This window comes from Mobula hypostoma, chromosome 2, assembly GCF_963921235.1.
Source record: "Mobula hypostoma chromosome 2, sMobHyp1.1, whole genome shotgun sequence".
Classification (NCBI taxonomy): Eukaryota; Metazoa; Chordata; class Chondrichthyes; order Myliobatiformes; family Myliobatidae; genus Mobula; species Mobula hypostoma.
This window is the reverse complement of record NC_086098.1, coordinates 130,417,892-130,443,720: the sequence shown is the minus strand read 5'-3', so window position 1 is coordinate 130,443,720 and position 25,829 is coordinate 130,417,892. Positions and strand designations below refer to the sequence as shown.

At 43.6% G+C, this 25,829-nt stretch overlaps 2 protein-coding genes across 2 annotated transcripts in view; one reads left to right on the top strand and one right to left on the bottom strand.

The window, feature by feature from the left end:
- The window catches only part of slc4a1ap (solute carrier family 4 member 1 adaptor protein), a 187,590-nt gene extending 181,926 nt beyond the window's left edge, over positions 1-5,664 (bottom strand). The window contains exons 1-2 of the mRNA XM_063040658.1: positions 5,572-5,664; positions 5,143-5,259 (exon numbers count right to left, since the gene is read on the bottom strand). Coding sequence (XP_062896728.1) covers positions 5,143-5,215 — 73 coding nt within the window. The 5' untranslated portion in view covers positions 5,216-5,259; positions 5,572-5,664. The remainder of the gene's footprint in view (positions 1-5,142; positions 5,260-5,571) is intronic.
- A 73-nt stretch (positions 5,665-5,737) lies between these two features.
- supt7l (SPT7 like, STAGA complex subunit gamma) overlaps positions 5,738-25,829 on the top strand; it is a 42,378-nt gene continuing 22,286 nt past the window's right edge. Inside the window, exon 1 of the mRNA XM_063040659.1 lies at positions 5,738-6,182. The gene's annotated coding sequence lies outside the window, so the exon portion shown is untranslated. The remainder of the gene's footprint in view (positions 6,183-25,829) is intronic.

Genomic DNA, 25,829 nt, shown 5'->3' with positions numbered 1-25,829 from the left:
ATTTTCAAACTGCAATTCACCACAGTACAGAAATGGGTCCTTTGTCTCACGAATACTTGCCAACCAAGATTCCCATCTAAGCTAGTGTCATGTGGAACAAATTGCCAATGGAAGTGGTGGATGCAGCAGGTTTGACTGCAATACTTAAAGAGAAGATAGAAAAAATTACATTAGAGTAGCAGTACGTAGGGCCATGTCCCTGGTGCAGGTTGATGGAACTAGGCAGAATACCAGCTCAGGGCAGATTAGAGGGGCCTGTTTCTGTGCTGTGGTACTCTATAACTCTTTTTGATCATGTTTGGCTGCTATCCCTCTCAACCTTTTCAATTCATGTACCTGTCCAAATGCATTTTTAACATTCTTAATGTACCTACTTCAACCACTTCCCCTGGCATCTCATTCAACATGCTAATTAGCACTGAAATTAATATGAGACTGAATTAGTCTATTAGTTGAGGCAGGTACAAACAATATTTAAAATAAACTATGGTCCAGATCCAGGAAAATGGAATTCGCTTATATGGCTATCTTTGTCAGAATGGATGGCAGACATCCCACCTCTCCTGGAAGTTCTGGGAGTCTCCCACATATTGATAGTGGCTCCCTGATGCCCGGAAATTATATACAATATCCCGAAAATAGATTTTTTTTGAGAGGGAGAGGGAAAGGGAGAGTGAGAGCGAGCATCCTGATTGGTCTCTCTCCATGCTAAGAGTGGTCCCCAACCACCAGGCTGTGAAGAAACAATATGATTTGGTGATATGACTCAGCTGCACCTTTCCTTATTCCTTGTCACGCACTGTTGAATATTAACACACTCGAGGTCATCAGAGATCCAAGACGTGCAAAGGAATATTTGTGAATGTCCCCGGTGAATCAACCACGTCAGCGCGGGAAAAAGATCAACTCCTCGAGCTTGCAAATGACGGTGGGCTGAAAAGTAGGTTTGACATAACATCTCTGCCGGCATTCTGGATCAAAGTCAGGGCTGAATATCCTGAGATAGCCACGAAAGTACTGAAAACGTTGCTTCCATTTCCAACATATTTCTGCAAAGCGGAGTTTTCTGCAATGAATACAACGAAAACTAAACTGCGGAATAGACGGGACATAAAGAATCCCTTTCGAGTATCGCTGTCTCCCATCACCCCTCGATAGGACCATCTTGTTGCAGGAAAATAAGCCCAGGGCTCCCACTGATTCAGCGATATTGGTGTGTTGCAATGCTTTTATAAGTTCATACGAGGAAAATAAGCGCTGTGTGTTTAATATCCAAACATTACTTAAAATGTTATGATGACTTATAAGTGACTTATAATTCAGTGGCCCCCAACTTCCCGGCTGCAAAGAATACAGCAGTCGCCGGAACACCTCCAGCACATCTTTAAGAAAAAAGCCAAAATAAACAAGCTAATTAATTAGGTGCTGCCCGGCCTGTAAATGTCGGCCCAGATCAGAGGCGATTGCCAATTGCGTCATCTCTGATCCGGGCCGACGTTTACGTGCCAGGCGGCACCTAATCAACAGGAATTCTTCAGATGCTGGAAATTCAAGGAACACACATCAAAGTTCCTGGTGAACGCAGCAGGCCAGGCAGCATCTCCAGGAAGAGGTACAGTCGACGTTTCAGGCCGAGACCCTTCGTCAGGACTAACTGAAGGAAGAGCTAGTAAGAGATTTGAAAGTGGGAGGGGGAGATCCAAAATGATAGATGAAGACAGGAGGGGGAGGGATGGAGCCAAGAGCTGGACAGGTGATAGGCAAAAGGGATACGAGAGGATCATGGGACAGGAGATCCGGGAAGAAAGACGGGGGGGGGGGAACCCAGAGGATGGGCAAGGGGTATATTCAGAGGGACAGAGGGAGAAAAAGGAGAGTGAGAGAAAGAATGTGTGCATAAAAATAAGTAACAGATGGGGTACGAGGGGGAGGTGGGGCCTTAGCGGAAGTTAGAGAGGTCGATGTTCATGCCATCAGGTTGGAGGCTACCCAGATGGAATATAAGGTGTTGTTCCTCCAACCTGAGTGTGGCTTCATCTTTACAGTGGAGGAGGCCGTGGATAGACATGTCAGAATGGGAATGGAATGGGATGTGGAATTAAAATGTGTGGCCACTGGGAGATCCTGCTTTCTCCGGCAGACAGAGTGTAGGTGTTCAGCAAAGTGGTCTCCCAGTCTGCATCGGGTCTCGCCAATATATAGAAGGCCACATCGGGAGCACCGGATGCAGTATATCACCCCAGCCAACTCACAGGTGAAGTGTCGCCTCACCAGGAAGGACTGTTTAGGGCCCTGAATGGTAGTAAGGGAGGAAGTGTAAGGGCATGTGTAGCACTTGTTCCGCTTACAAGGATAAGTGCCAGGAGGGAGATCAGTGGGGAAGGATGGAGGGGACGAATGGACAAGGGAGTCGCATAGGGAGCGATCCCTGCAGAAAGCGGGGGGGGGGAGGGAAAGATGTGCTTAGTGGTGGGATCCCGTTAGAGGTGGCGGAAGTTCTCCTTTGGCTCCTCCCACTTCCTCCAAACTAAAGGTGTAGCTATGAGCACCCGTATGGGTCCTAGCTATGCCTGCCTTTTTGTTGGCTTTGTGGAACAATCTATGTTCCATGCCTATTCTGGTATCTGTCCCCCACTTTTCCTTCGCTACATCGACGACTGCATTGGCGCTGCTTCCTGCACACATGCTGAGCTCGTTGACTGTATTAACTATGCCTCCAACTTTCACCCTGCCCTCAAGTTTACCTGGTCCATTTCCGACACCTCCCTCCCCGTTCTAGATCTTTCTGTCTCTGTCTCTGGAGACAGCTTATCCACTGATGTCTACTATAAGCCTACTGACTCTCACAGCTATCTGGACTATTCCTCTTCTCACCTTGTCTCTTGCAAAAACACCATTCCCTTCTCGCAATTCCTCCGTCTCCGCCGCATCTGCTCTCAGGATGAGGCTTTTCATTCTAGGACGAGGGAGATGTCCTCCTTTTTTAAAGAAAGGGGCTTCCCTTCCTCCACTATCAACTCTGCTCTCAAACGCATCCCCCCCATTTCACATACGTCTGCTCTCACTCCATCCTCTCGCCACCCCACTAGGAATAGGGTTCCCCTGGTCCTCACCTACCACCCCACCAGCCTCCGGGTCCAACATATTATTCTCCGTAACTTCCGCCACCTCCAACGGGATCCCATCACTAAGCACATCTTTCCCTCCCCCCCCCTCTGTTTTCCGCAGGGACCGGTCCCTACGCGACTCCCTTGTCCATTCGTCCCCCCCAACCCTCCCCACTGATCTCCCTCCTGGCACTTATCCTTGTAAGCGGAACAAGTGCTACACATGCCCTTACACTTTCTCCCTTACCACCATTCAGGGCCCCAAACAGTCCTTCCAGGTGAGGCAACACTTCACCTGTGAGTTGGCTGGGGTAATACACTGCGTCCGGTGCTCCCGATGTGGCCTTCTATATATTGGCGAGACCCGACGCAGACTGGGATACCGCTTTGCTGAACACCTACGCTCTGTCCACCAGAGAAAGCAGGATCTCCCAGTGGCCACACATTTTAATTCCACATCCCATTCCCATTCTGACATGTCTATCCACGGCCTCCTCTACTGTAAAGATGAAGCCACACTCAGGTTGGAGGAACAACACCTTATATTCCGTCTGGGTAGCCTCCAAACTGATGGCATGAACATCGACTTCTCTAACTTCTGCTAATGCCCCACCTCCCCCTCGTACCCCATCTGTTACTTATTTTTATGCACACATTCTTTCTCTCACTCTCCTTTTTCTCCCTCTGTCCCTCTGAATATACCCCTTGCCCATCCTCTGAGTTCTCCCCCCCCCCCGTCTTTCTTCCCGGACCTCCTGTCCCATGATCGTCTCGTATCCCTTTTGCCTATCACCTGTCCAGCTCTTGGCTCCATCCCTCCCCCTCCTGTCTTCATCTATCATTTTGGATCTCCCCCTCCCACTTTCAAATCTCTTACTAACTCTTCCTTCAGTTAGTCCTGACGAAGGGTCTCGGCCTGAAACGTTGACTGTACCTCTTCCTAGAGATGCTGCCTGGCCTGCTGCGTTCACCAGCAACTTTGATGTGTGGCACCTAATGAATTAGCTTGTTTATTTCGGCTTTTTTCTTAAAGACATGCTGGGTGCATTCTGGCTACCGCTGTACCGCTGCATTCTTTGCAGCCCGGAGGTTTGGGACCACTGTTATAATTGACTTATCACTACATTCATGCGAGGAAAGTATGCGCTGTGTGCTTAATATTAAATTCATTAGATAAACCCCTTTAGAAATGAAATTGAGTGTATTAGCCACTTACAACTGACTTATAGTTGACTTATCACCAATATTCCGGTCGCGTTTAACACCAACCGCGACCACCCCCCCCGCCCGGGTCGGCCAGTCCGCAAGAATAATGTCAATATTAAACCGGTCCACAGTGCAAAAAAGGTTGGGGACCCCTGATTTAAACTAGCTGGCTAGCTGCCAAGGACCTACGCTACTGATGTCCTACGTGATGAGGCCAAACTCCCTGTAGACTTGCTTAAAGTTGAAATAGAATAAACATGATAATATAAGTACATATTTTAGTGTCACATTTGCTGCATATACCCAACTTGCTTTACAGATTAGACAAAATCATTTAACAAAGTATTACATACACCCTTGGAGGTCGACGGGGGGGGTGGATATGGGGTTGCGGGGGGCGGGGGTGCTACCTCCCTGAAATGAGTTTTTGCAGGGTGGGATGTCTGGGATAGGGAGGGATGAAGGTACGTTCCTGTGTTGTATTACTCTACGATCATTATTCTAAGTTACGACGCGTTGGGTAATGCACGTGATGTACAGCATTCATAGTAAATAATAGTTGAAAGTAATTCCTTTAAGTAGAATAAAATTTACAGTATCACGTGCCGAACCGACTTATTTTCTCATCATCTGCAGTCTGGGTAATATTTCATGCAACCGCAGAACTACCACTGCGCAGAGCCATTTGGCCCATCGAATCAGAGTCTGTCATTGGCTCCGAAGTGGACCATGAAAGGGGCCACACAAATGTAAGGTCTTGAGTCGATGTCCCAGGACCTTTTCACCCGGGGATGACGGAGTGACAAAAAGAGCTGGCATAGCTCCTTACCTGGCGAGGCCGCGAGTGGCGGTGAGGCCTCAGCCACCGGGGGTCGATCTACCACCGCCTCTTCCTCCGCCATGGCAACGCGCGCCCTGCTCTAATTCTTCCTCTCGCGTCTTCCCGCTGCCTCCACAACGTCGGTTCCGGATTGAAAAAATATAATAATTTTATTGTACTTAAAATTCCTTCCAACAACCAAAGACGCCCGAGTTCATCCCCCAAATGTTACTACTTTAGTTTTCATTAAAGCGGTACTCTGTGGCGAAACTTCCATCCCGAAGTTGTCGGAGGTTCCTGCTCGTTTGATTGGGTTATTCGTACTCAAAAAGAACTTAACCCTGCGCAGGTTGCAGCTCGGAGTGACTGTTTGAATTGTTAGTTATAAATGAGACAGGGGATTATTATATGTAGACATTATCACTAAAGAAAATTTACCGTGGAGGTCAGGAGCTGGTAGGGGTTAGTTTCCGGCGGAGGAGGAAAAGGGAGAGCCGGTGTCCCGGAGCGGCGTCATCAGGGGCGGCCGGTGAAGTGGGGTCGGAGAAGAGAGAGAAGGGTGGATGGGTAGAGAAAGAAGAGGAAAGAGAGGCGGGGGCAGAGGGAAGAAGAGAGATTAGGATTGGGGCGGAATAATAAGGGAGAGAGGAGAAGAATATCGGACAAGAGAGGGTAGCAGAAGGGAGGAGAGGGAATGAAAATAAAATAGGGTGTTTTGGGAATTAAAAGAAGGAGGGAGAGGTTAGGGTGGAGGAAAGAGGTTGAGGAAGAAAGTAGTGACAAAGTAATAAGAAAGAACTGGAAGACGTAGGGAATGAGGGAGAGTGAATAGGTGAAGATTGTGAGGAACTGAAGATCAATGAGTGTGGGAGGAGGGCAAGAATGTGAAAAGGACGGTAGCGTGATGCTTCTGTATTAGAAAGGAACGAAGGCCTTTATTTAGTAAGTGATACATCAGTTGGAGAAGGAGAGTAAAGTGCAAGGCGTGAGGTAGTGCCTGAAAGTGGAGTGGAGTGAAACAACTGCAGTCAAACCCTACATAGACAGAGGTAAGGAACATGCTGACTGCGATCCTGGCATCTTAACGAACTAGAATATCTGTTTACCATCAGTGAAGTGATTACTAGTTGATTAGAATAGAGAAAGGTATATGAGTAACGAGTACGTGCATATTCCCAAAGAGCTTTATAGCTAACCAAAAGTATTTAATCCAAAATAGGAAGCAAAAATAATTTGAACAGTAACCTTAAAACAAGGTTACAACAATGATCTGTTTTTAATCATTTTTATTGTGGATGTAGTGGTCAGGACATCAGGGCTAAATGCTCCACTCTTCAAAATAGAGCAATTAAGTTTTTTAGATCCACATAAAAAATCAGATACAGTCTTGGTTTAATGTCTTATTCTAAAGTCCTGGAGCAACAAATAACCCATTGGAGGACCTCAGTGGGTCAGGTAACATCTGTGAAGGAAAATGGACAATCTGCATTTCTGGTTGAGACCCTTCATCTGGTCCAGATGAAAGGTCTTGAACCGAATTGTTGCATACTCATTTGTCTTCACGATACTGCCTCGCTTGCTGAGTTCTGCCACCATTTTATTTGTTGCGCCATTAAAATAGACTTTTTCAACACTAGTTCGGAGTATCTGTCTTAATTTGGAGTTGCACTTACACTGCAACTTTCTGATATAATGGCAAATGAACTGTCAACTGGAGCATTGAGGGATGTTTTATAATGATTATGGAATGAAGAATCATCACCATCATTATGTGCCATGTTTTATGATGTACGTGATCATGGTCTTATGACCATGATTGTTCTTGGCAAATTTTTGTACAAAGTAGTTTGCCATTGCCTTTTTCTGGGTAGTGTCTTTACAAGATGGGTGACTACAGCCGTTATCAGCACTCTTCAGAGATAGTGTGCCTGGCATCAGTGATTGTATAACCAGGACTTGTGATATGCACCAGCTGATCATACAGCCATCCACTGCCTGCTCCCATGGCATCACATGGAAGGGCTAAGCAGGTGCTACACCTTGCACAAGGGTGACCTGCAGGCTAACGGAGGGAAGGAGCACCGTACACCTCCTTTGGTAGAGACGTATCTCCACCCCGCCACCCTGGAATCTAGAAGCAGTTGGATAAATGTTGTACTATTTACAAGTGATTTTTTTTCACCAAGATGAGGAAAAATATTTTTCCAGAACAATTAGTTAATCTGTGAAATTCACCTCCTGAAACGACAGTGGTTTTCAAAATGGAATTAAGTATGTGAGGGAAAATCACTTTCAGGGTTAAAAAGTAATGGTGCTATCTGCAGTGCTCAAATGAAAAACTAGAATATGTTTGGTAGTGTTAGAAGTCTACCACCTGTGCTGCCATGATTCTCTTTGTACCTGTCTCACTCTTGTTTACCTCTTGGTTTCCAAAGAGGAGCTAGCTTCTCTCAGTACTCCTGTAAAACTAAAGATCATGAATGTAAATTCTAAGTATTTTGTTTTTCCACATGCTGCCCATATGTCACGTGTCTCTTGAACTCTTTCACTGCCTGCATGCTGCTTGGTTATTGTTCTCAGGCACCCTGCAGATGATTGTGGTCTGGTGCATTGCAGTGACAAAAGTCCTCACATTTTGTTCCTTGTTTTCACTGTTTTCATTGCATGACAATGTTTGAAGTTCTTCAGCTTGATGGTCAATTTCCTTCTGAAAGTTAACAGGGGTGCTTAAGACTTTATGGGTTCCCTTGCTGATTAACATGGAACCTCCTAAGAATAACAATTACATTCTTGATTCTTAAGGTCAATACATATTCAATCTTGAACTGAAACTCTACCCAATCAACACAGCATGTCTTGATGAAGGGTTCATTGGTGTTGTTTCTGCCACCTGTAAGCATTTGCTCTTGATAGCTTGAAACAGATTTCTGCAGGATATCACACATAACATATCACATACAAAGGAAGCAGTCAGGTATTAGAAAATAACAGACACCCAAACACTCCCACCCCACCCCAACCCTGCCACACACACATATCCCTCCTTTTGGAAGTATGCTTCATTGCACCAGGCCAATTGATTCTGGGCCTGATTCTTCTGTATGTTTCATTTTCTGTGCATCACTACTGCTAATTTGCAACCAAAGATGGTGTGCAGAATAAATTAACCTTGTACTGTACAAGATCAGGTGGTGGCAACTGGTGGATGCAAAGTAGCTTTGGCATTTCTTCTTACAAAATCAAACTTGCTGGAAAAAAAGAAAATTGTTTTGAGTTCTGTTTACTTTCCCACAACATCTTTCCAAGGTGAGCACCTTCCATTTGAGAGATAAGCATTTTTTTTTCTTGTTCTTTCCACAGCAAGTTCTGACTGCTGTAAATAGGGATTTATGTCCTGTGTTTTTGAATACATTTTACAGCTCTGATGAAACTTAACTTCCTTTTCTTCTTTCCATGGGACCTCCCAAAATCAGGACAAGAAGATGGGTGTTGGTGATGCAAGGCCATTGATTTGTAAACATAGCAGACTCTGGGTTTTAGTGTTTGATAAATGTGTGAAAGATATTATTGCAATTTCAGTATCTGAGTGAAACTTGCTTTTTATTACTAGTCAAGTAAAATTCTATGCATTCTGATTATTGAGCTCAAATTGCTAAGTAGGTTTATTATTGCCACGTATGGACTTTATTCTGTGGCATGAGGAGTGATGGCATAGATGTACACAAAAATGAGACGTCTTAATAGGGTGAATACATTCAGGCTTTCCCCCTCAGGTTCGGTGAGAATTGATCTAGAGATGGAAATAGGATTAGGGTGAAAAGTGAATACAGTCGGCCCTCCTTATCCGCGAGTTCCGCATGCGCGAATTCAATCAACCGCAAATTGAGAAAACCCGGAAGTGCTCTTCCAGCACTTCTTGTTCGAGCATGTACAGACTTTTTTTCTTGTCGTTATTCCCTAAATAATGCAGTATAACAACTATTTTACATAGCATTTACATTGTATTAGGTATTATAAGTAACCTAGAGATGATTTAAAGCAGGGGTCCCCAACCTTTTTTGCAACACGAACTGGTTGATTATGGACAATATTCTTGCGGACCAGCTGACCTGGGGGGGGGGAGGGGAGGGTTGCCAATGGACAAGAGTAGCAGTCAAATACGTGTTTACCCCAAGAAAGACTACAATGACCAAGAAGCCTTGCGCGGGCACCAGTGCGCATGCGTGTACGTGCCGGTTTTTTTTTCTACATATCGTTTTTGGCGATTCTGTTTGGGGGGGTGGGGGTGTGTTAATCACGACTAGAATATAGGTGATAAGTGGCTAATACACTCAATTTCGTTTCTAAAAGGGTTTATCTAACGAAATAAATATTAAACACACAGTGCATATTTTCCTTGCATGAATATAGTGGTAAGTCAATTATCGGGGAGCTTGAAGCAAGTGTTGAACGAACTTCCAATAGAAGTGGTGGAGGCAGGTTTGATATTATCATTTAAAGAAAAAATTGGATAGGTATATCGACAGGAAAGGAATGGAGGGTTATGGGCTGAGTGCAGGTCGGTGGGACTAGGTGAGAGTAGCGTTCGGCACAGACTCGAAGGGCAGAGATGGCTTGTTTCCGTGCTGTAATTATTATATAGTTAAATGGTTATATAAGTCAATAGCATCATAACATTTTAAGTAACGTTTGGATATTAAACACACAGCACATACTTTCCCCGTATGAACATATAAAATCATTGCAACACACCAATATCGCTGAATCAGTGGGAGCCCTGGGCTTGTTTCCCTGCAACAAGACGGTCCTATCGAGGGGTGATGAGAGACAGCGATACTCGAAGGGGGTTCCTTATGTCCAGTCTATTCCGCAATTTAGTTTTCGTTGCATTTATTGCAGAGATATGTTGGAAATGGAAGCAACGTTTTCAGTGTTTTCGTGGCTATCTCAGGATATTCAGCCTTGACTTTGATCCAGAATGCTGGCAGAGATGTTATGTCAAACATACTTTTCAGCCCACCGTCATTTGCAAGCTGGAGGAGTTGATCTCCTTCCCGTGCTGACATGGATAACGCGCGCGTAATGACTTCGCGTGCGTTCAAGCTCAACAGTGACAGGGAATGAGGAAAGGTGCAGCTGACTCCTATTGCCAAATCATATCGTTTCCTCGCGGCCCAGTAGCACATGCTTTGCGGCCCGGTACCGGTCCGCAGCCCGGTGTTTGGGGACCGCTGATTTAAAGTATACAGGAGGATGTGCGTACATTATAGTGGATCGGGATTGGAGAAAAAACAGAAGTTCTCTGACTAAGTAAGTCGGAACAGGTACATCCGGTATTATTTAGCATCAGTTAGTCAAACGTTTGTCTTAGTATATAGTATATATTTTACCTTTCTATGCATATAAAACATTTAAGAAACGTATGTTTCAGCGCCGGGCTTGGGAACTTCGATCCATTGACAGATTGCTCCCGAGCGCGCTCTCCATCCATGCTGGGTTGATGTGAAGGATCAAAAACCCAAAACCCCAAAACCCAATAATTAAACCACTGTGTTGCTGCCTAATAATTGTAGCTTCATCAGAGCAGGGCCTTTCTCACTTTATCCTTTAAAATTGTTCCGATCGTTGACCGACTGTAGCCTAACGCTTTTTCAATGACCGATGGGGTTTCACCTCTTTCCGATTGCTTTATTATTTCCACTTTATTTTCAATCGTGATAGTGACTATTTTCATGAACAGAAACACTGCAGATTCAGAGCTCCGCCGTCGGGTCCTAATGTCCACCGTACTGAGACAGGTTAAACAATGTTCGGGGTTCCGCCGGGTCCTAAGGTCCATTGCATTGAGCCAGGTTGAATAAGGGACTTCAGCATCCACGATTTTTGGTATCCGTGAGGGATCCCGGAACCAATCCCTCGGGGATAAGGAGGGCCGACTGTATATTCAAAGTAAATTTTTTATAAGTGTGTGTGTGTGTATCAACATATACAACCTTGAGATTCATTTTCTTTTGGTCATACACAACAAATCCATAATAGAATAATAACCATAATAGAGTCAATGAAAGACCACACCATCATGGGTGTTCAACCAGTATGCAAAAGATGACAAACTATGCAAATACAAAAAAAGAAATAATAAATAATAAGCAATAAATATCAAGAACATGAACTGAAGATTGCTTGAAATTGAGTCCATAGGCTGTGGGAACATTTCAATAATGGGGCAAGTGTAATTATTACCTTTGGTTCAAGAGCTTGATGGTTGAGGGATAATACCTGTTACTGAAGCTGGTGATGTGAGTCCTGAGGATTCTGTACCTCCTTCCCAGTGGCAGTAGCAAGAAGAGATCATGACGTGGGTGGTGGGGGTCCTTGATGATCGGTGCTGCTTTTGTGTGACAACACTTTGTGTAAAAGTGCTCAGTGGTGTGGAGGGCTTTATCCATCATGAACTGGGCCATATCCACTACTTTCTGTAGGATTTTCTATTCAAGGTCTTTCCATTGGTCTTTCCATACCAGGCTGCGGTGCAGCCAGTCAATATATTTTCCAGTACACATCTGCAGAAGTTGTCATTTTAAATGTCATACCAAATCTTCACAAACTCCAAGGGAAGTAGATGCGTTGCCATGCTTCCTTCAAAATTGTACTTCCGTGCTGGGCCCAGGCCATGTCCTCTGAAATGATAACACCAAGGAATTTAAAGTTGCTGACCTTCTCTGATCCTCTGATGAGGACTGGCTCATGGACCTCTGGTTTTCCTCCTCCTAAGGTACACAAGGATGATTCTGGAAATGAAGGGGTTAACATGACGAGCATTTGGCAGCTTTGGGCCTTTACTCACTGAAATTTAGAAGAATGTGTGGGAATCTCATTGGAACCCACCAAATGTTGAAAGGACTAGATAAGATGGATGTGGAGAGGATGTTTCCTCTGGTGCGGGTATCCAGAACTAGACGGTACAGCCTCAAAACTGAGGGTTGACCTTTTAGAACAGAAGTAAGGAATTTTTTTAGCCAAAGAGTGGTGAACCTGTTGAATGCACTGCCACAGATTGCAGTGGAGGCCAAGTCCGTGGGTATATTTAAAGCAGAAGTTGATAGATTCCTGATTGGTAGGGCATGTAGAAATATAGTAAGAGGGCAGGTGTATGGGGTTGAATGAGATTCAAGGTTAGCCATGATGAAATAGCAGAGTGGACTCGATGGGCTGAATGACCTAACTCTGCTCCTATGCCTCATGGATTGTGGTCCTGTTGGCAATAATCAGCTCATTGGTCTTGCTGACATTGAGTGAGAGGTTATTATGGCACTGCTCAGCCAGATTTTCAATCTCTCTCCTATATGCTGAGTTGTCACCACCTTTGATTTGGCATAAGACAGTGGTGTCGTCAGCAAACTTGAATACGGCATTGGAACTGTGATTAGCCATGTAGTCATAAGTGTGAAGCCAGAGCAGGAGGCTAAGCACATGGCCTTGTGGGTACACCTGTGCTGATGGAGATTGTGGAGAAGATGTTGTTGCCAATGCGAACTGACTGGGGTCTGCAAGTGAGGAACTCAAAGATCCAATTGCGTAAAGATGTATTGAAGCCAAGGTTTTGAAGCGTATTGATTAATTTTGAGGGGATGCTGGTATGGAATGCTGAGCAGTAGTCAATTAAGAACATTCTGATGTATGCATCTTTGCTGTCCAGATATTCCAGAGTGAAGTGAAGAGCTTATGGGATTGCACCTGATGTGGACTTCTAGCTCCCGTAGACAAATTGGAGTGGATCCAAGTCGCTTCTCAGGCAAGAGTTGATGTGTTTCATCACTAACCTCTTAGGATAATTCGTCATTGTGGATATAAGTGGACAATAGTCATTGAAGCAGGTTATTATGTTGTTCTTGGGCACCAGTATGAGTGAAGTCTGCTTGAAGCAGGTGGGTGCCTCAGACTGCTGAAGCAAGAGGTTAAAGTTCTCAGTGAACAGTCCAGCCAGTTGATCAGCACAGGTCTTTAGTACTTAACCACCCTATCAATTTATGCAGCAACTTTGAAGGATCTGTGAATGTGGACATCAAGATCCCTCTAATCCTGCAAAACTTCTTGAATCCTGCCGTTCACCATGCGCCCCACCTTCAAGTTTGACCTTCCAAAGTGTATCACTTAACGCTTTCTCCAGATTGAACTCCATCTGGCACTTTACAGCGCAACTCTGCTTCCTATCAATGTATCATTGTAACCTAAGATAACCTTCTACACAATCCACAACACCACCAACCTTTGTGTCATCTGCAAACTCACTAAATCACCCTTCCACTTCTTCATTTATACATCACAAAGAGCAGGGGTGTCAGAATATACCTCTGCAGAACACCGCTAGTCACAGACCTCCATGCAGTATTCCCTCCATCTACTACCAACTCTACCTTCTATGGACTAGCCAGTTCCAAATCCATGCAGCTAAGTTTCTCTAGATCTCGTGCCTCCTGACTTTCTGAATGAACCTAGCATGGGGAGCTTTGTTGAATACAGTAATAAAATCTATATATACTATATCCACTGCTCTACCTTCATCAATTTGTTTTGTCACCTCGTCAAAAAAGCCAATCAGGCTCTTTAGGCACGAACTCTCTTTGAAAATCCTCTCCAGTGGTTTGCGTATCACTGACTTAAAACTGACTGGTCTGTAATTCTCAGGATTATCTCTATTACCTTTCTTGAACAACATTTGCCACCCTCCAAATTTCTAGTATTACTCCTATGGCCAGTGGGGATGCAACGACCATTGCCAGCGGTGCAGCAGTCTCTTCTCTCACTTGCAATAGTAACCTGGGGTATATCCCATCCAGCCCCAGGGACTTCCTTATCCTAATGTTTTCAAATGTTCCAACATTTCCTCTTTCTTAACCTCAATATGTTCCAGCACATTATCCTGTTGTATGTTGATGTCATATTTGTTAAAGTCCTTCTCACTGATGAGTTCTGCATCAAGTATTCATTTAGGATCTCTGCTACCTCCTCCAACTCTTTAAGCGCATTTCCCCTCTTTTATCCCTGCTTGGTTCTATCTTCACTCTAGTTGTCCTCCTGTTCTTCATGTATGCATAGGATGTCTTGGTGCTTTCCCTAATTCTACACGCCAAGGCCTTCTCATGGCCCCCTCCAGCTCTCCTAATTCCCTTCTTAAGCTCCTTCTTGGCTTCCTTATATCAATTTATTTTGTCACTTCCTCCTTTGCCTCCTAAACATTAAGTGTACTTCCTCCTTCCTCTTGACTAGATGTTCCACCTCTCTTGTCAACCATGGTTCCTTCACCCTACGATCCTTTCGCTGCTTCAAAACCCCATGCAACCTCCACATTTCCGCTGTACATATCCCTAAAAGCATCTGTTCCAAATTTATACTTCCAAATTCCTGCCTAATTGAATCATAGTTAGCCCTTCTGCAATTAAATACTTTCCCATACTGATTTTCCCATCCCTGTGCAGGGCTATGTCAAAGGTCAGGGTTTATTGTCACAGTCTCCAAAATGCTCACCCACCAAGAGGTGCTCACCTGACTATGTTCATTGCCTTGTACTAGATCCAGTATGGCCTCTTCTCTACATATTTTGTCAGGAATCTTTCTTGGACACATAACTTGTACGTCATCAAAACCTCTTGCACAGAGGAGGTGTTAATCAATATTAGTAAAGTTGAAGCCACCCATGACAATAACCTTGTTATTTTCACACCTTTCCAAAATCTTTCTACTGATCTGATTTTTTGTGTCTCTGTTGCTATTATTGGGCCTATGGAATACACCTGATAAAGTGAATGCTCCCTTCCTGTTTCTGACTTCCACCCACACGGACAATGTTCTCCTTTCCTGCAGCTGTGATACCATTCCTGATTTGCAGTGCCATTCTCCTGTCTCTTAGACCTCCCTTTTGTCCCTTTTGAAACATCTAAACCCTGGAACATTCAGCAGCCATTTTTTGCCCTTGTGACAGTCATTTTCTAGAGGATGTCCTGAAGAGGGTGCAGGGACTTGCCAGTGTGCCAGCAGAGATGAACATCAATTGTAGTAGATGTTGAAATTGATTTGGTTATATCTGAGACTATTAAAAATTGAAGTTCAGAAAGATGAGCCTCTTAAACTTCAATTAATAAGCTCAACTCTTAAGACAATCAATGGTAGAGTAAATATTTACTCCTGGAGGGAGGTTTTAGAACTGTAGGATGCAGAATTAATCTAATTGTCAGGGGGTTATGAGGAGAAATTAGTGGGTGGTTAATTATGAACTGGAATGCACTTGCTGAGAAGTTAATCAAGAGAATATAATACAGTGGATAACCATGTAATGTGGTTGAATGGGGAATAATACGACACTCTGCTCAAAGAGAAAAGTAGGGGGCTAACTGGAGAGCTGTTTGAAAGGCTGTCATGGTCAAAGTTGGCTAATTATCCTGTGTTTTATGGTTCTGTAATATTTCTTAGATCTTGTTTCATGATTGGGTACAATTAACTACAATTTTCTATTGTGTGCCAGTTGCCATATCTTGTAGGCCAGCTTGAGGTAGTTATTTTCTGTTCCAAAGCTATGTGTGCCATTTTCCTACTGAGATCGACACAATTGGACCATGGACCATGCTGGAAGCCTCCACCATCAACCCTCCTTCGTGGAGAAACCCAAGCACCTGCTCCTCCCAGTCAATCGCAAAGAATTTGGACAGTTATCTAGGGGTTTTTAAAACAGTTGTAAAGAGGTTAAAGTAAAATTAATATGACCAGTAAAATCCAGTACAACTAAAAACAGTTAATTTAACTGCAGGGGAAATTAAAACATAAAGTTACAGCAAGTTGAAGCAAATTAGATATTTAAATAAATCTCAATATGTAGATTAGGGATAAGATTCAAGGAACATCCTTCATCTCCATTCAGGTTAGAGCAGTCTCTTGACTCTGATGTCTCTGGCATAGTCTGTTGGACAGCAAACAATGAATATTCTGCAAAGAAGAGACACCTTTGGTTACAGGCATTCATTGGATTTGGTCATATTTTTCTTTATCTGAAGGTGTGAAGTGCTCATGTATTTGGATAAAACCGTAGTTTTCCCTCTCTTTTATTTAAAGTTCATTGTGAGGTTGACAACTGACACTTATTGCCCATTCTTAACGGCTTGAACTGCAGCATTCGTTCATGGTGATGAGTGCTTACACAATGGTCTATTGGGTGAAAAATTCTCATATTCATGCAGACAGGTTTACAGTGACTGTTGGCATATTGGAGAGAGTTGAGGTTTTGTTTTGTTTCCTAGAGGGAGTGTGGATCCGGAATTCACTGCCTGAAAGGTTGAAGGAGGCAACAGTCAATATTTAAGAAGCCCTTGGATGTGCATATTTTTGCAGCTCACAAGGCTGAGGACCAAGTGCTGTGTGATGGAATAGGGCTGATCGTAAGGATGAGAGAAATAGCCTGTAGCATATATTTCTAACATTCAATGATTTCAGGACTTTGCCCATCATGAGCATTCTGTCCACGTTGTTGCTTTATGTGCTTGATACAGTTTGTAACACTGGTGAATCATAATTAATGTCTGTGGTGTAGACTTGACTACAAGAAAAAAAGGAAGGAATTATCAAACACTTTTGATTTGGGAAGAAAAAATAGGCTTAGTGTGAAATGGGCATTTGGTGGCCTTCTATATATTGGCGAAACCCGACGCAGACTGGGAGATCGTTTCGCTGAACACCTATACTCTGTCCGCCAGAGAAAGCAGGATCTCCCAGTGGCCACACATTTTAATTCCACGTCCCATTCCCATTCTGATGTCTATCCACAGCCTCCTCTACTGTAAAGATGAAGCCACACTCAGGTTGGAGGAACAACACCTTATATTCCGTCTAGGTAGCCTCCAACCTGATGGCAGGAACATTGACTTCTCTAACTTCCGCTAATGCCCCACCTCCCCCTCGTACCCCATCTGTTATTTATTTATATACACACATTCTTTTTCTCTCTTTCCTTTTTCTCCCTCTGTCCCTCTCACGATACCCCTTGCCTATCCTCTGGGTTTTCCCCCCATCCCCCTTATCTTTCTCCCTAGGCTTCCTGTCCCATGATCCTCTCATATCCCTTTTGCCAATCAACTGTCCAGTTCTTGGCTCCATCCCTCCCCTTCCTGTCTTCTCCTATCATTTCGGATTTCCTCCTCCCCCTCCTCCTCCCACTTTCAAATCTCTTACTAGCTCTTCTTTCAGTTAGTCCTGACGAAGGGTCTCGGCCCGAAACATTGACTGTGCCTCTTCCTAGAGATGCTGCCTGGCCTGCTGCGTTCACCATCAACTTCTATGTGTGTAATTTGGTGGTTGGTACAGTCTTGGTGGGCTAAAGGGCCTGATTCCTTGCTGAATGACTACCTAATTCTTTCATGGTAGATGGAAGAAGAACTGTATTAGCACATAAACTAGATATGAAACGTGTGGCCTCGATACTTGGCCGCAGTTCTGGAGGGAATTGGAAGGTTGAATGAAGTTAATGACAGAGTTCTTGGCTTAAGATGTTCAAAAATCAAAGCTAATAGAAACACAAATGAATCTGGATTAATTGGTTATTCACCTCCAGTGATTTGAGGCAAATCTTTTAACAACATAAAGGTGAAAATGCAGTGTAAATGGAAGTTTTTTCAAAATTAAACCATTGCAACATATTTGTGAATGGCTTGGTTCCACTTCTGTTTACAAAACAATGTGTGCTGATTGCATCATTGGGGAAGCTGGCTACAATAGGTGCCTATGCTTGATGGCATGAGAGAAATGAGTAATCGGAGCAGACATGGTTATTAACCTCATACTTATAGACGTCACTTCAACTGGATGCTCTAATTCAGCCCCCCCTGTTCTTGTCAGTTATTCTCACTAGCCGGCACCTTGTTGAGGCTGTTGTTGACTGGAACAACAATATCCTATACATGTCAATGGGAATAGATTTCTTTTCAGAGTTACCTTGTCTCTGGAAAGACAGTCTGCATCTTTATTTTGTTAAACTAAGGTATGAAAATTGTGCCTGCATTGCTTGTGGTGTGGAAAATTAGGATTTCATTCTCAAACATAGTCTTGCAAGCTGGTAGTCTTCGGGGAGAAATGCTGATTATCTGTGAGGGCATTAGTTTCTGGCCACCTGGGATCAGGCTTATTGTGTGGCATCAGCGCTATATCTCCAGAGTTTTTGGTTTACGCATCTTGTTTTGGAAAATGTTCCCCCAAGGGTGTCAGTGTTTGTGATTTATTCCCCAGAATATGCCACTATTTGTGGAATAATTTGTGAGCATATGCATGGGAAAGGTTTAGCACATAAGGTACTCTGGGCACATGTTTGTGAAGTGTCTCCAGATGTTTGTCGATATTTGAGGGGAATTGTTGAAAGTTTATCCATATTTGCAGAGGTCCCTGGACATTTGTCAAGTCTTGGGGGACATGTAGCTTAGCAGTTAACATCACATTTTTTACAGTGCCAGTGTTTGAGATTCAGTTCCCGCCACTGTTTTTATGGAGTTTATATGTTCTCCCCATAATCGTGTGTTTCCTCCTGGTGCTCCGGGTTCCTCCCTCATTCCAAAGATGTATGTGTTAGGTGTTAGATTTTGCAGGCATGCTATGTTGGCACCAAAAGTATGGTGACCCTTATGGGGCTGACCCAGCACATCCTCAGACTGAATTAGCCGTTGACCCAAACTGTATGTTTTAATGTAGGTGTGACAAATAAAGCTAATCATTTGCCTGTGCACATTTGTAAAGAATCCCTGACGGTGATCAGCATTCACCAGGTGATGTATCGAGCAGCATCAGTGTGCCAACTTTTGAGGTGGAGTGTGGTGGTGTATCAACATGTGGCGGGCAGAATGGTTAAGGAGTGTGTTAGTATTTGTGTGAGGGTGTGGTTATTATTGTCATTTACACTGAGATACAAATGCATACTATTCAGGAAGATCATGGCCTAGTATAAATATCACAAACAAGAGAAAATCTGCAGATGCTGGAAATCCAAGTAACACACACAAAATGCTGGAGGGACTCAGCAGGCCAGGCAGCATCAATGGAAAACAGTACAGTCGGCATTTCGGACTGAGACCTTTCAGCAGGACCAGACCGGGTTGAGGTTGTAAACTGAAAATATAACGTAGAATATAATGTTGAACGTTGTAAGACATGTAATGAGAAGGTATTATGAGAGCTGGGGTCAGTTGAAAAGTGTCACAACACTCCAGTGCCATCTTGAGTGATCATATCACTGGAAATCTCTGAAAATATTGTCTCAGTGCTCGTGGTTGCTCTCATTGTAAACCATTTCAACTACTTTTGCTGAGTTTGATGGACAGAGATGAGCAGTTTGCTCTTCAGTTGTGGTGATTTACAGGTTATTAGTGTGAGGTAGAGTCATGTTGCGTAAAAGCAGTCCTTTATCCTAACATGTTCAGGCTGACCATCAAATGCCATGCTACACAAATCCCAATTATTGTTCTGTACTTTTTGGCAATTTACCATAAGACCATAAGACAAAGGAGCAGAGGTAGGCCATTCGGCCCATCGAGTCTGCTCCGCCATTTTATCATGAGCTGATCCATTTTATCCTATTTAGTCCCACTGCCCCGCCTTCTCACCATAACCTTTGATGCCCTGGCTACTCAGATACCTATCAATCTCTGCCTTAAAGACACCCAATGACTTGGCCTCCCCTGCTGCTCGTGGCAACAAATTCCATAGATTCACCACCCTCTGACTAAAAAAATTTCTTCGCATTTCTGTTCTGAAAGGGCGCCCTTCAATCCTGAAGTCACGCCCTCTCGTACTAGACTCCCCCATCATGGGAAACAACTTTGCCACATCCACTCTGTCCATGCCTTTTAACATTCGAAATGTTTCTATGAGGTCTCCCCTCATTCTTCTAAACTCCAAGGAATACAGTCCAAGAGCGGACAAACGTTCCTCATATGTTAACCCTCTCATTCCCGGAATCATTCTAGTGAATCTTCTCTGTACCCTCTCCAACGTCAGCACATCCTTTCTTAAATAAGGAGACCAAAACTGCCCACAGTACTCCAAGTGAGGTCTCACCAGCGCCTTATAGAGCCTCAACATCACATCTCTGCTCCTATACTCTATTCCTCTAGAAATGAATGCCAACATTGCATTCGCCTTCTTCACTACCGACTCAACCTGGAGGTTAACTTTAATGGAATCCTGTACGAGGACTCCCAAGTCCCGTTGCATCTCAGAACTTTGAATTCTTTCCCCATTTAAATAATAGTCTGCCCGTTTATTTTTTCTGCCAAAGTGCATAACCATACACTTTCCAACATTGTACTTCATTTGCCACTTCTCTGCCCATTCTTCCAATCTATCCAAGTCTCTCTGCAGACTCTCCATTTCCTCAGCACTACCGGCCCCTCCACCTATCTTCGTATCGTCAGCAAACTTAGCCACAAAGCCCTCTATTCCATAATCCAAATCGTTGATGTACAATGTAGAAAGAAGCAGCCCCAACACTGATTCCTGTGGAACACCACTGGTAACCGGCAGCCAACCAGAATAGGATCCCTTTATTCCCACTCTCTGTTTCCTGCCAATCAGCCAACGCTCTATCCACGTATGTAACTTTCCTGTAATTCCATGGGCTCTTATCTTGTTAAGCAGCCTCATGTGTGGCACCTTGTCAAAGGCCTTCTGAAAATCCAAATATACAACATCCACTGCATCTCCCTTGTCTAGCCTACTGGTAATTTCCTCAAAAAATTGTAATAGGTTTGTCAGGCAGGATTTTCCTTTAAGGAATCCATGCTGAGTTCTGCCTATCTTGTCATATGCCTCCAGGTACTCTGTAACCTCATCTTTGACAATCGACTCCAGCAACTTCCCAACCACCGACGTCAAGCTAACAGGTCTATAATTTCCTTTTTGCTTCCTTGCCCCCTTCTTAAATAGCGGAGTGACATTTGCAATCTTCCAGTCCTCCGGAACCATGCCAGAATCTATCGACTTTTGAAAGATCATCGCTAATGCCTCCGCAATCTCCACAGCTACTTCCTTCAGAACACGAGGGTGCATTCCATCTGGTCCAGGAGATTTATCGACCTTTAGCCTATTCAGCTTCCTGAGTACTTTCTCTGTCGTAATTGTGACTGCGCACACTTCTCTTCCCTGCCACCCTTGAGTGTCCGGTATCCTGCTGTCTTCCTCAGTGAAGACTGATGCAAAATACTTGTTCAGTTCCTCTGCCATCTCCTCATCTCCCATTACAATTTCTCCAGTATCATTTTCTGTCGGTCGTATATCTACTCTCACCTGTCTTTTACTCTTTATATACTTGAAAAAGCTTTTAGTATCCTCTTCGATATTATTTGCTAGTTTCCTTTCATAGTTAATCTTTTCTCTCTTAATGACCTTCTTGGTTTCCTTTTGTAAGGTTTTAAAGACTTCCCAATCCTCTGTCTTCCCACTAATTTTTGCTTCCTTGTATGCCCTCTCCTTAGCTTTAGCTTTGGCTTTGACTTCTCTTGTCAACCACGGTTGCATCCTTTTTCCACTTGAAAATTTCTTCTTTTTTGGAATATACCTGTCTTGCACATTCCTCATTTCTCGCATAAACTCTAGCCACTGCTGCTCTGCCGTCTTTCCCACCAGTGTCTCTTTCCAGTCAACTTTGGCCAGTTCCTCTCTTATGCCACTGTAGTTTCCTTTACTCCACTGAAACACCGACACATCAGATTTCGGCTTCTCTTTTTCTAATTTCACAGTTATAACAATCATGTTATGATCACTGCCTCCTAAGGGTTCCTTCACCTCAATCTCTCCAATCACCTCCGGTTCATTACACAATACCCAATCCAGTACAGCCGATCCTCTAGTGGGCTCAACAACAAGCTGCTCTAAAAAGCCATCTCGCAGACATTCTACAAATTCTCTCTCTGAGATCCAGTGCCGACCTGATTTTTCCAATCTACTCGCATGTTAAAATCCCCCACAATTATCATAACAATGCCCTTCTGACAAGCCTTTTCTATTTCCAGTTGTAATTTGTAGTCCACATCCCTGCAGCTGATAAATAACTATCAGGGTCCTTTTACCCCTGCTATTCCTTAGCTCAACCCATAAAGATTCTGCACCTTCCGATCCTATATCACCTCTTTCTAATGATTTAATATAATTTCTTACCAATAAAGCCACGCCTCCCCCTCTGCCTACCTTCCTATCCTTCCGATACACCGTGTATCCTTGGACGTTCAGCTCCCAGAGACATGCATCCTTTAGCCAGGTCTCAGTGATGAGACCTGATATTTGCTCCTCCCTACGTGCTCCTCCCTGATATTTCTTAAATGTAGTGAGGCCTCTCTGTCAACCACTTTCCAAAGCAGTGTAAAAAATCTCCCTGGGTGTCCATAAACCTCTGACCAGTTACTCTAAGCATATGGCTTTGGGTTTAACTCACTTCCTGTATGGGGAGAAAATGTTCCTTTTGCCTTCCCTATCCATCCCTCTCTGAATTTTGTATTCTTCCACAGATCTTTCTTCCTCTCCTAAATAAGTAAACTCAAACCTGTCCTCCAGTCTCTCTTCATAACTGAAATGTTCCATCCCAGGCAACATCCAGATAATCGTCTCTACATCCTCTCTGTACCTCTGCTGTAGACATTTACTAACTATACAAATGTAAGAAAAGGGGCACTCTTGAGTCTGTTCTCCTTCAAGAGGATCACAACCTTGATGTAAGGTTTGGAGGCTTGCATGCCTCAGTTAACCGGAGAGCTATGTTGGCAGGAGGAAGGGCCTTGTGCTTTGGTTCTTGGTAAACAGGTCAAAGGGTAGAGGCCAAACTAAGATTGTTTCCACTGGTTCTCCAGGTTCGGGGGTTCAGTTAAGGGCGAACAACCCTGAGTGGTCAAAAAACAATTGTTACAGAAACAGCAGTGAAGACTCCTGTACAGACAGAATGGAGAGGGGACCTTAATTACTGTCCTAGGTGCCAGCGAAGTAATGGGCAGTAAGTAAGCGAACCTGTTCCATCATTCAGTGGATCATGGCTGATTTGATCTTAACCTCAACTCCACCTCCTTTGCTATTCCTGATACCCTTTATTCCCCTATAATCCAAAAACCTTTAACAGCCTTCTTCATTGTCTCAGGCAAAGAGTTATTTATTTATTTATTTTGAGATTCAGAATCAGATCTTGCGGCCTGATGAGCCTGTGCTGTCCAGTTACACCCATGTGACTAATTAACTTACTAACGCATGTGTTTTTGGAATGTGGAAGGAAACCCAAGCACCCGGAAGAAACGTAGGCAGTCAAGGGTGAATGTACAACCTCCTTAGAAACGATAGCGGAATTAAACCTGAGTCGGTGGCTCTGTAATAGCATTACCCTAACTGCTATGTTACCATGCTGCCCTTAAGGGGGCCCTATGTATTATATATGTAGAGTTAGTAAATGTCTTTGGCAGAGATACAAAGAGGATGTAGAGAATTCCAAAGGTTCCTAGCATTTGGAGAAGAAAATACCCCTGCTCATCGCCTTCCCATCTGCCTCCTTATACAGACACCATGCATCTTATTTCTAGACTTACACGCTCTCTCTCTCCTGCAAAGAGGAAATATTTTTCAGTTTCTACCTTCTTACAGCTCACAGTTTTATACAAACTTTTGTATTTACAGCACTTTATTTTCAGGTTTCCAACATCTATAGTAATTTGCTTCATAATTAGCTGAGATGGCACAAGATGGAAACGGGAATGTTTATAAGAAGAGTGGTAGTTGAGTCAGAAGGTACCGTTTCATGTCTTTACAGCCATTAGGGAAAAGGTGAGAATGATATTTTAATAAATGTAGTGAATGAGAAGATGATTTATGAGGATGAAAATGTTCTGATGCTCTTTCAGGAATAGTGATCAACAGTCAACCTCATCTATGGTTTTGTTTACATTCCTGTGAGGTTATGTTCCACCAGCTGTTGTGACTTAGATTAGCTCAAAAGCAAAAGGAAATAAAGACCTGCAGGGCTTTTCATAACTCCAGCTCACTCCATAAGGCTTTACAGCTGATGAAGTATTTTGTACTGCAGTCACTGTTGTGAATAAGATGTGCTGGTGTTAATTTACACGCGGCAGTGAGATGATGACCTGTTTATCGTTGTTGGCTGAGGGATAAGTATGATTAGAAAAAAACAGCTCTTTGAAGAAGTGCCACTGGAGTTTTTTGCTTCTGCCTAGAAGCTTAGTTTCAGGTCTCCTTTGGAAAGATAGTGCCTCTGACAGTGCAGCACTCCCTAGGTACATTATCGGGATTAAGCAATGAAGTCTCAGGAGTGGGATCCAACTCCCTAATTGTCTGTCTCAGAGTGTGTGTTGTTCTGAGCCTCTGCTAATACCTGTGGGTATCGTCAGCTGAATTCCGCCAAAAGCCGTATTTCATCGATAACGTTTCAGCCTTGCTGAACAATTGCATTTTTACTGAGCCGCTCTGTGACACTGAGGAACAGATCTAGAGGCGGACTATGGAAAGGTGCAAAAATAACAGAGTTGTTGTCATGAGTGATTTCAACTACCTTAATGCTGACTGGCACCTCCTTAGTGCAAAAGGTTTAGATAGGGCAGAATTTGTTAGGTGTGTCCAGAAAGGCTTCTGAACAGAATGTATAATCAGGCTGACTAGAGGAGAGCCCATTCTGGACTTGGTACTAGGCAATGAAACTCAAGTGTCAGAACTGTCTGTGGGTGAACATTTCAGAGACAGTGACAACAACTTCCTCCTGGTTTTTACCTTAGCCTTCGTGAGGGATAGGAGCAGATGGTATGGAGAAGTATTTATTTGGGGGAGGGAGAGTTATGATGCCATTAGGTAGGAAATTGGGAGTGTAAGCTGGAAACAATTGTACTTGGAAATGCACAACAGAAATGTGAAGAGTGTTTAAGGAGCAGTTGCATGGGGTACTGGATAGGTTTGTCCCATTGAGCAGCAAAAGGAATCGTGGTTGACAGGAGGTGCAATATCTACACAAGAGAAAGAAAGATGCTTACTTAAAGTTTAAAAAGCAAGGTTCAGACAGAGCTCTACAGAGTTACAAGGTAGCCAGGAAGGAACTTTAGAATGGTCTCTGGAGAACTAGAAGTGGGCATGAGAAAACCTGGACGAGTAGGATTAAGGAAAATCGCAAGGCATTCTACAAGTATGTGAAGAACAGGAGGATGGCTAGAGTGAAGGTAGGACTGATCAGAGATAGAAGAGGAAATGTGCCTGAAGTTGGAGGAGGTAGGGGAGGTCCTTAGTGAAGACTTTGCTTCAGTATTCAGCAGTGGAAAGAATCTTGATATTTTTGAGCACAACATAAAGTAGGTTGATATGCTAGAATATGTCGACATTAGAAGAAGATGTGCTGACACTTTTGAAAAGGATTAGCATAGGTATGTATCTGTGTACCTGGGACCACACATGATATATTCTAGGTTACTACAGGAAGCAAGAGGAGAGATCATTGCACCTTTGGTGATGATCTTTGTGATCACATTGGCCACAGGAATAGTACCAGATGAGTGGAGGGTAGCAATTGTCATTCCTTTGTTCAAGACAGGGAGTAGGGATGACTGAGTTGATAGACCAATGAGTCTTACTTCAGTGGTGGGCTAATTATTGAAGATTTTTAGAGCTAGATTTACAAGCATTTGGGAAAAGTTGTA